Below are 17460 nucleotides of genomic sequence, written 5' to 3'. Positions count from 1 at the left end.
GTGCCGCCGTGAATTTCTTCTTCTGAAACCTGGGGTTTTATCTTTGGGGGCGACTTTTTATTTGAGACATCCGTGTAAATGCATTGTGTGTTACCGTACTCTTAAATATGTGTTTTTTGACCCATCCCAATTGACAAACTTTGTGGCAATGTCTCGTCTGAATACAAATAATCTTTGAGCCCTATAACTTGATTATTGATGACCTCATTTCACTGCTATAGCTCTCAGTTTCTTATGTATTATCATTATTTTTCTTTATTATTTCGCCAATTTTTCTTTGATTCTTGGATCCTAAGTTGAGGACTTGAGCATAAATCATGTTATACATTTATTCATTTATTTGAGATTTTCACATATCTTTCTAAGTTGTGATTGTTTCATCTTCTGATGCATTAAAGTCCTTTGCTACTTACCTATTGTTATTTTAAAGCTAGCTGATCTTAATTTCAGTTGGTTGGCATTTAAGAGAGGGCTCTTGGGTTGATGTTCATGTTCTTGTGGAATATATGGGGCTTGTGAGTGAGGGTTCCTGGAGGGAGGGAGCACACTGTTCTTTGGGGGTTTTTTTTAATGCTTAAATCTTTTATTGATTTTTCAATTTAAATTTCAAGTATTACACTTGTACAGAAAGCAATAATAGAATAGATATCAAATACAATGCACATATAACTCATAAGTTAACAAATTTACTTTCTCTCCTACCTCAGACTGTTAAAACAAGCAATAAATGGTAACAGAATCAACTGAAAGACTTGAGAAAATAACAAACATACCTAAATGTATATAGTAAGATAATGACATGACAATTTGTAGTGTTAACAATTTGCAGGGTTAATATGTAAAAAAGACTTTTGTCTCTCCTCTTTTTCCTTTGAAAGAAATTGAAAAAAAAGCAGTAAAAATGAAAATTTCAATAAAATCTATATAATTCTTTGCCTGCAAAAAGTCAAACAAACCTTTAGCACCATTGTAAATTACAATATTAACTGTCCTTCACATCTGAATGATTTAAAATATGCAAGCTGGTTGTATTATAATAATAATAATAAATAATAACTTTATTTTTCTATACCGTCATAGTCGAAAGACTTCTAGGCGGTTCACATTGAAAGAAGGCTGGACAATCAGCGAATTACAGAATGCAAGAGAAATGTTACATAAGGAATAGGAATTACATTAAAAATTACATCGAGGTTGGCAAAGGGGAAATATCATAGTGGGTGAAAGGTGTCTGTTTAGGAGATGAATTTGTCAAATAGAACAGTTTTAACTGATTTTCAGAATGTGCCGTAGGTCTGCCTGGCACTATTAATGTAGTTTCCCAACCAGGATTGCTGTCTGCTTGCTTGGAGACCCACAAAAAGCAAAAAGGTCAAAGGTTCCCAAGAGTGGTAGTGAAACAGTGTCCCCAGCAAAGGTTAAATCAATAACCAACACAATAATGTGTATAAGGTAAATAACTATCAGAATTTTACAAGACTTAGGTAGCTCCAATGCTTCACACATCAAGGTGGCGCCAGGAAGGCGTACACCTACACACCATCATAGGGTACCAGAGTGTGTGTTTTTAAATCAAGATGACACTATCACCAACAAAAGCAGTGCAAAATAAACACAGCAACCAATCAGGGAACCCCCCAGCCAACTCCCCAAAAAATGAAAAAGCAAAACTTAGCTTCAAAAGATTTTCATCCAATGTCCAAGGGAAGTGAGACAGGGCAGATGGAACGCCAGAAGACCTGGTCCCTTTGCACTGAGGGTACCTAAGTCTTGTAAAATTCTGATAGTTATTTACCTTATACACATTATTGTGTTGGTTATTGATTTAACCTTTGCTGGGGACACTGTTTCACTACCACTCTTGGGAACCTTTGACCTTTTTGCCTTTTTTGTGGGTCTCTTTGTAAGGTTCTTTGGCAATTTTGTTTTTGGAGTCTGCTTGCTTGGAACATGAATGTTCTGTCCAAAAAGGATTTGTATTTGCAGCTTGTGATCTTTTGTGTTTTCCTATGACATCAAAGAATAGAGAGGAGCAAATGCAAGTAGTCTTTCCCCTACAGCATTTTCCAGAGATTAGGTTTTCATTTTTAAAATATTAATTGTGCCAAAGGCTAAAGGAAAAAACATTTCATTTTTTTCTTTTGTGCTGTAAGCTAGGTAGAATCTGAGAAAAGTGTAAGCTTTTCCGTGTTACCCTGGCAATATATTTCAGCTCAGAAAAATTACAACATGTGAAGGGCGATTCTGTAAATTTAATTCTCACATTTATGTAAATAAATGTTTAGAATGTTAACATAAATACAAGTAAATGCCAATATTCTGCTTAAGCACTACTCATAAGTGCTTATCTTATATGGTGCGACTTTTCAAGGGGGTGTACACAGGGGTGGAGCATGGGCAAACTCCCATTTAAATGCATATCTTAATGAATACGATCTTAAGCTACATACATCCCTGCCACACTTAACAACCAGTGGCGTGAAGTGAGGGCTTTCAGGGGATTCAGTGAATCCCCAGCTCTACAGCCCTGTTTTTTCTTCACTCTTTGATTTGTTGAGTAGGTAGCCTGCTCAACCAGTCAAACTGCATCAAACAAAAAAAAAAAAAGCAGGGCTCTTGGGCTGGGGATTCTCTGAACCCCCTTGAAGGCCCTGGCAATACTTATCTGAATTTGATTGGCTGAGCAGCATCTGTCTGTTACCTACTTAATCAATAAAATTCCGAACAGTGCCTTCAGGGCCTTTAAGGGGTGGGGCAAATCCTGAATGCCCTAACTGCACGCCACTGATAACAACATAGTAAAAGTACTTGCCATCCAGTTTGCCTTTTAGGCGGCTAGAGTTGAATCCGACACTGCAGATTCCACTTCTTCCTGATTAAATACTGGTGTACTTAATCTCTCCCCCCCCAACCAGACTGCAGAAGACTGCCCGGCCCCAAGCCTACTCCCCAACTATTGGAGTTGCTGTGAAGCCCACTCCAGCCTTGATCCTGACCCATTTTTGCTATTTATGGGACCCAGACTGTCAAAGTCTGTAAGGCATTCATACTTATGCCAGCTCCCTGACTGGCATGCACTCCTTAGATGTAGGCACTTGCATAGAAGTACTAGGTTATACTAGTATTTTATAACAGAACCTTGGTACCTAGTTCCATTATACACAATAAAGCAGGGGTGTCCAATGTCGGTCCTCGAGGGCCGCCATCCAGTCGGGTTTTCAGGATTTCCCCAATGAATATGCATGAGATCTATTAGCATACAATGAAAGCAGTGCATGCAAATAGATCTCATGAATATTCATTGGGGAAATCCTGAAAATCCGACTGGACTGCGGCCCTCAAGGACCGACATTGGACACCCCTGCAATAAAGTCACATTATTATGACTACCGCCCACCTCTGACATAAGGGACATGCCCAGCCAATGAATGGGTCACACACAGACTTAATGGCTATATAAGGTGGGATGTCAGCAAGTTACCAATCTAGCAACCATGACTATCATGGGGAAAAAGCGCAATTTTATCAGACACTGAAAAAGGTATGATCGGCTACCGGGCCAAGGGCAAAGGCGGAGTTTGTGAACTGTTCACAAGCTGCTGTGGGTCTTCATATTTGAAAATCAGAGCTATGATTCCCTGTATGCAGTGGGGCAAAATCAGCCAGGATCAGACTGTTTGAGTGATGAAATCTTTTCAAATGACCCTACATAGTAAATGTAGGGCAGCACAAGCCATCGATGCAAGAAGTGAACGTCAGCTGCACAGGTTGATGCATTTACGCTTACTTGGGGTTGAGAGCCACCTCACAGTTAGGTTTTCAGGATAACCACAATGATAATAATAAACTTTATTTTTCTATACCACCATACCATGAGTTCTAAGCGGTTTACATCAAGAAAAGCTGGGCAATCAGTAAATTTAATGTAGAGAAATGTAAAGTCTTGCATATAGGAAGCAGAAACCCGAAGTACAGCTATACGATGGGAGGGCTGGTAATGGGTGAAAGTACCCAAGAAAAGGACTTGGGGTTAATAGTAGACAAGACAATGAAGCCGTTGGCACAGTGCGCAGCGGCCTCTAAGAAGGCGAATAGAATGCTAGGTACTATCAAGAAAGGTATTACAGCCAAAACAAAAGAAGTTATCCTGCCGTTGTATTGGGCGATGGTGCGCCCGCATCTGGAGTACTGCGTCCAATATTGGTCGCCATACCTTAAGAAGGATATGGCGATACTCGAGAGGGTTCAGAAAAGAGCGACACGTTTGATAAAAGGTATGGAAAACCTTTCATATGCGGAAAAATTAGAGAAACTGGGGCTCTTTTCCCTAGAAAAGAGGAGACTTAGAGGGGACATGATAGAGACCTATAAGATCATGAAGAGCATAGAGAAAGTGGAGAGGGACAGATTCTTTAAACTTTCGATAAATACAAGAACGAGAGGGCATTCGGAAAAATTAAGAGGGGACAGATTTAGAACCAATGCTAGGAAGTTCTTCTTCACCCAAAGCAGTGGTCTCAAACATGCGGCCCGGGGGCTACATGCGGCCCGCCAGGTCGTATTTTGAGGCCCTCGGTCTGTTTATCATAATCACAAAAGTAAAATAAAACAGTTGCTTGATCCTATGTCTCTTTAGCTATAAATTACAATATTATTATTAAGACTTAGCCAAAAGGAAATATATATAAACTATAAAGAGTTTTTACTTCATGCAAAATTATCATTTCTTTAATAAGATATTAACTATTTTTTCTGAGGCCCTTTAAGTACCTACAAATCCAAAATGTGACCCTGCAAAGGGTTTGAGTTTGAGACCACTGACCCAAAGGGTGGTGGATACCTGGAATGCGCTTTCAGAGGGTGTAATAGGACAGTGTACGGTATTGGGGTTCAAGAAGGGATTAGATAACTTCCTGAAGGAAAAGGGGATAGAAGGGTATACCTAGAGGATTACTATACAGGTCCTGGACCTGATGGGCCGCTGGGCACAATGGACCCCTGGTCTGACCCAGCAGAGGCATTACTTATGTTCTTATGTACAACACATAGACATATCATAAATACAATGTTAAAAGTTAAGATATAAATTTATCAAAGTAGGTTTTTAATGCTTTTCTAAAGGCAAGATAAGATTGATCTTGAGGAATTAAAGTACTCCACCAGGTATTCATTTTACTAGCCTGAAATGCTAAAGTTCGATCAAAAAATCTTGTGTAACGGCAAGCTTTTGGTGATGGAAATGCAAACCTGTAAGATTTGCGTGTATTCACGTTCATTCTATAAAATGAGAAACCAGATAAACTGGGGCCAAACAGTACTTTAAAGCAAATACAGCCAAATTTAAATAAAACTCTTGCATTAAACGGCAACCAATGAAGCTGTCTATAGTAAGAACTAACATGGTCTTTTTTTTTCAGACCAAAGATCAAATGAACCGCTGAATTTTTTTATTATTCTTAATCTGTTAAGAATTTGCTTATGGGATCCCAAATAGATTATATTACAATAATCCAGGACAGACAGGACTGAAGATTGAACCAATAGCCTAAATGACGCTGGATCAAAATATTTCTTAATCGTGTGCAATTTCCAAAAAACAAGAAAGCATTTCTGATCATCTAAGGTGAGATGACGATCTAACACGACCCCCGGTATTTTAATAGTATTAGATATCGGGAAAGTATGTCCATTAAGTTGAAGTACATTTTCCTTAATATTATCATGAATACTGAGAGATGCATGCACTGCCTTCTTGGTATGCATATTCTTCTCATGTATATTCATTGTGGCTATCCTGAAAACCTGACTGGCCAGGTGGTACCCAAGGACTGGGTTGAAAACCACTGCCAGGCATAGATCACTCAGTCTGATCCTGGCTGATTTTGCAACACTACATCGTAGCTCTGATCTTCAAATATCAAGAACTAGGATTCCAGGCATGAAGGTGGGAGTGTAGAGAGAGAGAACAGCAACTACAACCCTAATTACTTTAGCGCTCAAATTGGATAAAACCATGCTGGTCTTTATCTGCCACCTGGGATAAGGTAAAAACAGGACAAAAGCACACTTCCGATGACATAGGGAGAAGCTGCAAACCTAGAAATAAGATCTTATAGGTGGAAAGCTTTCATCTTAGCTCAGAAGCAATAAAACTTGAATAATGAGTACTCCACAAACAGTTTCAAAGGAGTTTGGCCAGGTAACTTAATAGTCAGCTGTGTAGTCTCTCTTCTGAAAACGCCTTTTTACTTAGTTTACACAAGGTATGTTTATAACAGGATGGTGACTCTCCGTTCCAGCTCAAAATTTCAAAGGGACACTCACAAACAAGCACCCATTCATTAACCTCCCCCCACATTGGGCACACACATGCATATACTCTGCCACATTTCAAACAAGCAACTGTCTTGTGGTGTTGCCTTTGATGTCCATTTACTCAGTCAGTCAGTATCCTCCCTCTAACCAGCTTTAGCCGCTATTATGTAAAGTTCTGGCATTTCCTACCAGTTCTTTTTCTGAGCTTGTACCATTCCCTTTACACTTCACCCATTGCTCTTACTTACTTCTGCCATTCGTTTCCTACCAGCTTTCCCCATAGCCATTGCAGATCAGACCTTCCTTCCTGTGACTACAAAAGCCTTCCCACTTGCTGGTTCCTGACTCTTTTATAAATATTATTAAATCCCACCTTTTAGTTGAGTGGTTTCTTTAGTTTAGCAAAGGAACCCCTCAACTCAAAGGTGAGATTTAATATTATTTAGCATTGCATCATTTGGACCACTTGGTCAGACAATTTTTGTTTCTGTTATAAATGTGCCTGCTTTTAGCAGGACCCTATTATTTTCTCCTCATCGAACACCAACAGTCAGTAGCAGCAGGAGGTGACAAGCTTGATTTTCTCTGAGCCAGTTAATGGTACTGTGCTGCCTCCTCTCTACCGTGGACTTGTGTGATCCAGGGCGCAGACCCTTTCCTTGTGGCTACTAACAGAGCGAGGCTAGGGGGACAGTTGAGCAGCTCTGTCCTGGACCCATCTGGTGCCAACATGGGCCAGGACAAGCCACTGAGCCCCCCGCGTGCTCAGGCTTCTATCACTTTAAGAGCCGCTGTCTATATATGAGCGTCGTACCTGTTGGGCCGCCGCGTGAGCGGACTGCTGGGCACGATGGACCTCGGGTCTGACCCAGTGGAGGCATTGCTTATGTTCTTATGCTTATGTTAATGCATTCTGCTTCATTTTTTTCAATCAAGTTCCTTATATTCAAACTTGAAGTATTTTATCTGTTCTACGTATTACTTCTTTTCCTGCCATGCTGGTATTTTCTGCATTATATTGTAAATGCTTTCTGTCTTTATCTGTTTTTAAGTCCATTATTCTAATTAGTATTTTATCTGTATCCCATGTATTAGCTCACCTTGTGAACCGCCTAGAACTTTTTTGGGTATGGCGGTATACAAGAATAAAATTATTATTATTAAATACAGCACCCTTCTACTGAATAACACACTCCATGGAAAAAAGGACAAGGTGGGAATAAATGTCAAAATCCCTGTCAGTGCAAAGACTTCAAAAACATCTTACCTCCCTCCCCCCCCCCCCCATCATGCAGACTTAAGGAAAACAAAAGGCAACTGTTCTACTTGCACCAAGCCTGCTTTTAACATCTTCCAATGTAAAAGGTTTTTTATGCCAATGACAAGACTTACCCCTGGTAAATTTCCCCACACTTTTTTCACTGAAGATGGTGTGTGTGTGTGGGGGGGGGGGCTCTGAGCCTTTTTCCTTTGCATTGGTTTGGCTAAGACAGGGGTGTCCAATGTCGGTCCTCGAGGGCCGCAGTCCAGTCGGATTTTTAGGATTTCCCCAATGAATATACATGAGGTCTATTTGCATGCACTGCTTTCATTGTATGCTAATAGATCTCATGCATATTCATTGGGGAAATCCTGAAAACCCGACTGGACTGCGGCCCTCGAGGACACCCCTGGGCTAAGATGTTTTTGGAGCCTTCGCACTGATAGGGATTTTACCATTTATTCCCCACCTTGTCCTCCTTTCCGTGGAATGTGTCATTCAATAGAAGGGAGTTGTATTTAGTATTCTATTGTCCTTCCACACTTGGGTTTGTGGCTCTATCTATGAGAGTTGTACAGCGCTGCGCACGAAAATGGCTCTAGAAGAACCACCTGTCGGGGCTCGCGCCGAGTTCATACGTCACCGGCTGCCTCAAGGGTCGCCGTTACTTCCTGGCGACGTCATGTCGCGAGGGAGCGGGCGCGATCCGGCAGTCAGAGCCCGGGTCACCGGCTTCTCACCCATGTCGTCTTCTTTCCGCTCTGCTCCCGAACTAGAGCTGTTGTACCGCCGCCGCAGTCGCCGTCACCGAGAACCCGGAAGTGGCGCGCGCGGGTGCTCTTCCGCGTCACGTACACAAACTTGCCAGCGTGGTGCCGGGGACGTCCAGTCGCGAGCTCAGCGGCTGACGTTTCGCAACAACGCAAGGAGGTTCCTTTCCCTTACAGACTTAAGGAAAACAAGAAGCGGCTGTTCCACTTGCACCTTTCAGGGAATTCGTTCTAAGAAGAAGAAAAAAAAAAACAAACAGCACACGAAGAAAATCCAACGTTTGAAGAAATGTCAGGTGACGAATCTACCGCTGCTGAACCGGAAACTGCAGTCAGCTCGGCCAACTCTGAGGGGGCGGGGTTGTGAGTCTCAGTGCGCCTGCGCCAGCGTTATTCAAGTCTTATTGCTTCCGAGCCAAGACGAAAACTTTCCACCTGACCTATGAGATTCTGTTTCTAGGTTTGCAGCTTCACCCTTAGTTCTTGATATTTGAAGATTAGAGCTGCCATGCACTGTATGTAGTGGGGTAAAGTGGAAATGTCCAATCAGAATGGTGCACAAAAAGTGTCTTTCAACTCATCTGATAAATCCAAATGTCTTTATTCATCCAAAGTAACTCAATGACTCGACATGATCATGTTTCGGCCACCCGGCCTGCATCAGGAGTCTTTGGGTATCAATTGGATAAATATGCTCTAAAACAGTGATTCCCAACCCTGTCCTGGAGGAACACCAGGCCAATCGGGTTTTCAGGCTAGCCCTAATGAATATGCATGAGAGAGATTTGCATATGATGGAAGTGATAGGCACACAACCATCAAACCATTGCTCCGAATCTTGTGACGCTACAAACCAACACGGCCTTGCAGTGGGGCAAAATCAGCCAGGATCAGGCAGTGGTTTTCAACGCAGTCCTCAGGTACCACCTAGCCAATCAGGTTTTCAGGATATCTATCCACAATGAATATGCGTGAGAATATGCGTGAGAAAGATTTGTGGATATCCTGAAAACCTGACTGGCTTAGGTGGCTCCTGACCCCAAGTATGCTGAAGCAGGTTCCAAGTAAGGGTAAATGTATAGTGCTTACTCTCAAGCAGAAGATGAAAATAGGCAAAAGGCTTGAGAAAGGCGAGAGTTGTTTAATGCTCATGGAGGAATTTAATGTCAGTCCATCAATGATCTGTGACATTAAGGCTCAGTCTTGGAAGATAAAGTAGTTTTATGTTAAGTCAGAGTGTGACCAGTGTAGAGAAGCATCATACTCTTCACCGAAAATGGAAGTGCTTGACCAGTCCCTTGTATGAGTTTTTGCTGAAAAGGTCTGAGGGTGCTTGTATTTCTGGACCCATGTTGCAGGTAAATTAGGAGAAAAGATGAGGATAACTCGAAGCAGGCATGCTGCTTCTTCACAACAATGTGCCGGTGCATATGTGATGGCAATTTGTCAAGTGATGTCAAGGAAGCTGTGATATCCTGGTTTGAAGGTCAAACTGAAGAATTCTTTTCAAAGGGATTCAAGTCATTGCAGGAGTAGTGCATGGAGCTGTCAGGAGTCTATATTGAAAAAATAAACTTTTCTTTCCTACTGAGGTAGATAAATTATTGAACAGCCCTCATAGCTTTCAACTAGCCTGCTGAGGAGCATTTTGCAATATGCAGTGAGACTGGATGAAAACCTTATATAACCTTGCTGGTTTGTAGGCATCATTTTGTCTTAACTAAAATGTGCTCGGTTTACAAATCTAGGCTAATCACATCTGTGCTGATGTACCATGTCTTTAAACTAATTTCCCTAAAAGTTGTCATGTTACATTACAAAGGACTCAAATTAGAAGAGCCCTGGAAAAATAGTCCAGCAAACAGTTTTATTTAACTCTTCTGATGGCAACTAAGCTCCATTTAGCAATGTGCAAACTACTGTGATAAGATCCTAAGATTACTGCTATATTATAAAGACTAGAGGTGTAAAGAGGGGGATATGGACTTTTCTTTCTTTTTCATTAAAAATTGAAACTTCTTTACCTAGATTTGAAAAGTCCCTTAAAGCCTATTTATTTCAACAGGCTTTTGGATGTGAGTTATAAGTGTTTGTGACTGTGTATATGGGGAGGGGTTTGTATAGGTATGATGGTGTCTTTTGGGGTTTGACTATGGGGAGGCTTTTGGGGTGGGCCATTTATTAAGAATTTTTAAAATATTTTTTATTGTAAACCGCTTTATTTATTCGTAGGATAGGTCGGTATGTCAAATAAATGAAGCCTGTAGGCACTGAGATGATGTGTGCTAAGAATAGAATCTATAGCAGTAGTTGCACACAACTACCATCGCAGAATACTAGCATAAGTCCATATGTACACATCTAACTTTAAGTGTGCACATTCATGCTGGTGTAAATGCTGACACATGAACAGTAAATACTACAACTGGTTGCTAGACGCAAAGAGAGGGAATGTCGTTCGCTATGTACGAACAAGGAATTCATGTTTCTCTATAGCTGGACCACTGATGTGGAATGCATTGTCCAGAACGTTACGGTTGTGTAGGAACCTTCTGCAATTCTGGAAGTTGCTTAAAACCCACATGTTTGTTCAGGCCTTTTTAAAGAAAAACTCCCAAATAGTACGTCTCTGATATATCTTCTTTGAATGAGATATAACGAGTTGAGCTGCTGTTAAATCTTTTTTATTAGAATGATTTGTAGTAGTGGTGATGTTGAGATAAATATGATATCATACTAGTTTTTCCGTGGCTGAAGTATGTTACTCTTTCAAATTTCTATTTTTTATTATATGTGTAAAATTGTGAACTGCCTTGGATAAAGGCAGATTAAAAATGTTTTTTTAATAAATAAATAGTGTTCTATAATAACCCACACACATAACTGCCATCCTCGTTGCAACGGTGAGTACTTAATTTTATAGAATTAAGGGGTACCATGTAAGAAAATCAACAAAAAAGGGGGGAGGAGGAACAACCTTGACCTCCTTTTACAAAATTGCGATAGCAGTTTCTATCGTGGGGAGCTGCGCTGAATGACCCGCGCTGCTTCCGACATTCATTGAGTTCATATGAGCGTCGGGAGCAGCGCGGGCCATTCAGCGCGGCTCCCCGCGCTAGAAACTGCTATTGCAGTTTTGAAAAAGAGGGGTGCTTGTGCTTAAATAAATATCAGAAACAAACAAACAAACCTGTGGAAATAACCAAAGAAATGAGTTGAGTAATCCAGCACACACAACTGCCCCTTTACATGAAGACTGCCAATCAAGTGGAGCAAGCTTCATCCATAGGTTGCATGCGCAGGAGTTTCGTCAGCCGTAAGCCTGAAGTCATTATGCCATTGTATAGATCCTTGGTGAGGCCCCACCTGGAGTACTGTGTGCAATTCTGGAGGCCGCATTACCGTAAGGATGTGCTGAGACTGGAGTCGGTCCAGAGAATGGCCACCCGGATGGTCTCGGGACTCAAGGATCTCCTGTACGAGGAACTGCTGGATAAATTACAGCTATACTTACTCGAGGAATGCAGAGAGAGGGGTGACATGTTCGAGACATTCAAGTATCTCAAGGGCCGCATCGAGGTGGAAGAAGATATCTTCTTTTTCAAGGGTCCCACGGCAACAAGGGGGCATCCGTGGAAAATCAGGGGTGGGAAACTGCACGGGGACACCAGGAAATTCTTTTTCACTGAAAGGGTGGTTGATCGCTGGAATAGTCTTCCACTTCAGGTTATTGAGGCCAGCAGCGTGGCTGATTTTAAGGCCAAATGGGATAGATACGTGGGATCTATTCACAGAGAAAGGTAGGGGAGGGTCTTTGGGGGTGGGCAGAATTGATGGGCCGTGGCCCTTATCTGCCGTCTATTTCTATGTTTCTATATAGCACTTGGTGTCCTTATTTGTAAAAGCTGTTGCCAAAATGATATCAAAATGCTGGTATGAAAATCAACTGAATAAAAAGCATGTGTATGACAATAGTCAAAGAAAAGTGTGTCTCCAGAACTGCTAAAAGGCCTTTTTTTTATACTATTGTCTCTGCCTCTCTCAACTTATGTGGGAATCCACTGTTATCTGTTCTTCTTTTCTGTCCCTTATGGGTTAGGTCACACTAGCTGTCACTACTTCTGTCTTTGCAGTGGCCACCCTTGAGACTTGCTGACCATAATGCATTTTAGCCTAAGTTGATTTTCAAAATGCTGTATTCAAATGTTTTTGTGCATGAGTTGAGGTCTGGAATGAGAGGGCATAGGATGAAGTTAAGAGGTGATAGGCTCAGGAGTAATCTAAGGAAATACTTTTTTACAGAAAGGATGGTAGATGCGTGGAGGTGGTGGAGACAGAGACTGTGTCTGAATTCAAGAAAGCTTGGGATAGGCACTTGGTATCTCTTAGAGAGAGGAAGAGATAATGGTTTCTATGGATGGGCAGATTGGATGGGCCATTTGGCCTTTATCAGCCATCATGTTTCTTTGTGTTTAAAATGTACACTGGAGTTACACACTGTATGCCATTCTGAAAATGCTGTGATAGTAATGAGTCACACTGCGAGTCCTAAAAAGCCACACCTGAGCTTCACCAATTTGACTGCATTCCATCTATTGCATCATTGCAGTCCAGAGATTTTTGGAGTCATTTCAAATTTACCTCCTCCCTATTGGAGAATCTTCTCTTTGTTTGGCTTGAATATCAGAACAATAAAGCCATGAATGACAGGAAACAACACACAGGCATCCAAAACAACTGAAGAACACAGAACTAACTAAAACAATCCTATATTTGTATGTAACAACCGAAGTTTAGTTTTATAACAAATGCAACAGATTAAGGAAAGAATGGTCCCTTTCATTGCAGTAATACACAGATCTGTACTTCCCTAGGCCACATTTAAGCAATTCAGGGGAGAAGTTTTCAACATGGGTGACGTTAAGATGTCATACTGTGAACCCCAGTCATTAGTACATAAGAATAGCCATACTGGGTCAGACCAATGGTCCACCCAGATTAAAAGTACCAGTGAGGCCTATGAGCATTGGGTAATGCAGAGAACATTATATTGAATGGACTTTTTTTTGTATGTCTTACCAACCGCCAATATCCCTTCAAGGTTTACGTAAGCTATATCATAAATATGCCTTTTTGAAAAGTATTCAACATTTCTGTGCTGCTTATGTAGAAAATTATAGTATAGACAGTGAGAGCGTGTAATACTAAAACAGGTCATGTGTGTATTTCCAACATCCTGTTCCTGAGGAAGAAGAAAAGTACCCCTTTAATTCTGTGCAACTTCCCCAACTATGAGTTACCCATATATAAGCAAAACCATGTTTTCCTCTTTTATAGAAGTGCTTTTATACAGAGCTCTGTAAAGGAAAATGACTGAATTTATAAGAGCGGTCACCTGCGTGAGAAACGGCCTTCTAAGCAGAGGAAGATTAAAACCAAATGCTCACATACTCCCCAAGTCTCAAAAAAGGTAAAAAAAAATCCCAATATGGGTGATTGAGAGGAGAGATTGCTGTTCTCTGAAAAGTCATATGGTTCAGCATTAGTATTGTAAATGACATTGGCACATCAATTAATTCATTAAGAAGCTCCTGTGATCCCAGAGAATCAGAAGCGCTCTGATTCTTTGGTAAATATGCTATAGCTCGGAAGACAGAAGTTTTACCTAGGCTGAAATAATGTACATATAAGATAATGTGTTGCACATCTTGTAAATTCAACCCTGTGTGTTTCTCAGCTTACCTTGATCAAGCATAGCAGGTACCACTGATTTACAGAGTCCAAATACGTTCTGCATCTATAATTTTTAAGTCAAAAGATTTGATCTGAATGTTTCATAACTTCCCCATTTATATGTTTCTGATCCAATGTTCTTTTTCCTCTGTTCAGACAGAGATTAAGATCAACGTTAAGGATGTCTTCAATCTGTTTTGGCTTGCTGTGTGTTGTGCCCTTGGTTTTATGGTGTTTCTATATTCTACAGCTGTGATTTCTGTTGACTGAGGGCTTTTGTATGTTGCTGAGAAACTTGAATATCCTTTTACTAAACCGTGATAAGCACTAGAGCTGGTAAATTTGCCTCTCTGCACGTGTACATTGCACACTACAAAAATATTTTTCATGTTTTTCTAAGGGGCATGTTAGAGGGTGCTAATCAGCTTGTGAGACATTGCAGCATGCTAACTGATTAGCACAGGGTTAGCATGTGGGGCCTTGGCAATTTTTGTAATGGTCATGCGCTAATGGCAAAATGAGCGCATGGCCATGAATTTAGAAAATGTGCCATTTTATGGCCTTAGTGCGTGGAAAAGATCCATGTACGGGGCACGCTAATGCTACTTTTGCCTCAGCTTTAGTAAAAAGCGCTCCTTGATGTGTAATGATGAAATCTAAAAACTAATCAGTAAAACAGTTGGTTTCAGTTAAATGCAATAAAGTGACACCAAGCTATGAACTCCTGTGCATCTCAGTCTTTGTGTACGTTAGAGAATGACATGGGGTCCCGGTGAGTTCTTTTCCTGTCCCTGCCCCATTCCTGCAAGCTCTGTCCTCATCTGCAGAAGCCTCAAACACTTTAAAATCCTAAGTAGCAACATTCTAGAGCTCAGATTGTGATGTCATAATGCCTCATTCCACCAATGCCTGAGCTCCGTCCTCATCTGCAGAAGCCTCAAACACTTTAAAATCCTAAGTAGCAACATTCTAGAACTCAGATTGTGATGTCATAATGCCTCATTCCACCAATGCCTGAGCTCCGTCCTCATCTGCAGAAGCCTCAAACACTTTAAAATCATAAGTAGCAACATTCTAGAACTCAGATTGTGATGTCATAATGCCTCATTCCACCAATGCCTGAGCTCCGTCCTCATCTGCAGAAGCCTCAAACACTTTAAAATCATACGTAGCAATATTCTAGAGCTCAGATTGTGATGTCATAATGCCTCATTCCACCAATGCCTGAGCTCCGTCCTCATCTGCACAAGCCTCAAACACTTTAAAATCACAAGTGTTCGAGGCTTGTGCGGTTAAGGCAGAGCTTACAGGAATGGGGCAGGAATAGTGACAAAACTTGGAGGACAGGACAGAGAAATTGAGATCCTGTAGGGGTGGGGACAAATTTGTCCCCGTGCCATTTTCTAGTGTACATTTGAAGATATTCCAGGCTGGCTTTGTTACATTTTGGATGCTGCATAGTGAAAAGAGTCAAGTTTGAAAATGTATATTCCGTCCTCCCAGGAATGCTCGGAACGGGTTACAAGTTTACATACGACAAACAGTGTTGTACTATAATTAGCCATATAAAATACATGAGATCTATTGGCCACTGAAGATTGGCCTTAAAATGAACATTTTTTGTGATTTTTACATAAGGAAAGCTCTTGAAATTTCCTTGATTGCCGGTGCTGGAAACCAAAGTTCCTCATTTAGACACAGACATAGTGCATTTTCCCACATGTCAACACTTTTCTGGTGGAGTCACTTAGAGGTGAGAGGGGAGATCGTTGTCTATATCTGCTCCATGGCCTCTTCAAAAAGGGTTCCAATTAAGGGTTGATTCTATAAATGGCGCCTAAAAAAAATAGGCTCTGGCTGCATGTCGATCACAATTAGACGCTGTTTACAGAATTGTGGCTAGAAGCGTCTATGTCAAAATGTAGGTGCCTGAAATCTAGGCGAGGGTTTTAAAGGCCTACATTTCAGGTGCCTGTTTTTGGAGAATCACGCTTAGCGGTACCTAAGTCATGCTCCGCCCATAGAAATGCCCACTTAGGCACCTATTGCATGGCATTTATCACGCAATTTTTTTAACCCCTCCTTTTACAAAGACACACTAGTGGTAACTGCCCCGAAACCCGTAGGGCTATGAGGCTTTTGACGCACATCAACCGTTAGCACGGCTTTGTAAAAAGGGGGGAGGGGTAAGTTAGGTGCCCTTTGTAGAATCAGCCCCTAAGTGCCAATTGCATTGGAAACTGAACTAAGCCCACCAACTCATTTCATGTAGACCACAAAATGGTGCAACTTAGGTAGGGTTACCAGATGTCTGGATTTCCCTGAGGATCTGGACGGCTTTTCAAAACCCAGCACTTTGTCCAAGTTTTGGAAATCTTCTGGCAACGAGCAACATCATGATGGCATTCACACATGCTCATGCAGGTCAAGGGGGCAGGGCATGGGGCGTGCCTGGGGGGCAGAATGTGGCGTGGCTGGCCGGAACGGGATGGGCCTGGGGGCGGGGTCATGGTTACGGATTTTCCGTTTGGAAAATCTGGTAACCCTAAGCATAGGGCCATGACTTATGATCATTTCTAACCCAAACAACCTGGTGGCATCCAAGGTGTGATGTCTTATAGAATGTCTGCTTCTTTTCTATAACTTTTTTTTCCATTGAGATTGCAATGCTTTTTACAATCCAGCACTACACTCGTTTTTTCCTTTAATGCTGTTTGTTGCAAAACCTTATCTACCACGGACCCCTGAGGAAGGTTTGTTGTCCGAAACACGGACCGTGTGGGGTCCCTCGGTTGGTAATAAGGTTGTATATACCATTAGAGTTTGAAATAAACAGTGCCTGCATCTTGTACATAGTCTGCAGTTGTTTTTGGCTTTTGCTTTTCTATAACTTGCCACAAATTCAAACTGAAAGCGTCGTCAGACTGGAGTACATTGTAGGCCTTTCCCCCTATGTTCTATCTGATTTTTTGGTGTGGGGTTGTCATCTCTGCTAGATTATACAAATCATAAAATTACTGTCATGTTATTTCAGTGTACTTTAGATTTTTTAAACAGAATGGATTGAATAATATGTTTATTAAAACAATTTGTTATACCTCTCTATGAAAGCCTAACCATCATTCATACATTAGTTCATAGTCAGGGTGCCCATTATAATCCAAGAGGGGTCGTTGATATGTGGCCTAATTGTAGGGCTGTTCAACTTCATTTTTTTTTCTGTTGTGTTTCTTAAGCCTTTTTTATCCTATTCCCCCCCCCCCCCCCATTAAATAGCAGTTTGTGTACATATCTCCTCTCCATAACAATGGCGTTACTTATATTACTGTCAGTTGGGGGAAAACATGCCACAGACTGAGATATAGGTTTTATGGGATAGTA

At 41.3% G+C, this 17460-nt stretch overlaps 2 protein-coding genes across 4 annotated transcripts in view; one reads left to right on the top strand and one right to left on the bottom strand.

Moving 5' to 3' along the window:
• Positions 1-8470, bottom strand: part of ARL1 (ADP ribosylation factor like GTPase 1) — a 33288-nt gene extending 24818 nt beyond the window's left edge. Inside the window, exon 1 of one of the 3 annotated variants that reach the window (XM_033951941.1) lies at positions 8317-8470. In XM_033951941.1, coding sequence (XP_033807832.1) covers positions 8317-8320 — 4 coding nt within the window. In that variant the 5' untranslated portion in view covers positions 8321-8470. Of the gene's footprint in view, positions 1-8187 lie in introns of all 3 variants that reach the window. The other 2 variants (XM_033951942.1, XM_033951940.1) reach the window with 2 other exon arrangements.
• A 101-nt stretch (positions 8471-8571) lies between these two features.
• The window catches only part of SPIC (Spi-C transcription factor), a 92594-nt gene continuing 83705 nt past the window's right edge, over positions 8572-17460 (top strand). Inside the window, exons 1-2 of the mRNA XM_033951938.1 lie at positions 8572-8642; positions 13684-13816. The gene's annotated coding sequence lies outside the window, so the exon portion shown is untranslated. The remainder of the gene's footprint in view (positions 8643-13683; positions 13817-17460) is intronic.

Source organism: Geotrypetes seraphini, chromosome 7 (assembly GCF_902459505.1).
Source record: "Geotrypetes seraphini chromosome 7, aGeoSer1.1, whole genome shotgun sequence".
Lineage (NCBI taxonomy): Eukaryota > Metazoa > Chordata > Amphibia > Gymnophiona > Dermophiidae > Geotrypetes > Geotrypetes seraphini.
This window is presented reverse-complemented; position numbering and strand designations above follow the sequence as displayed.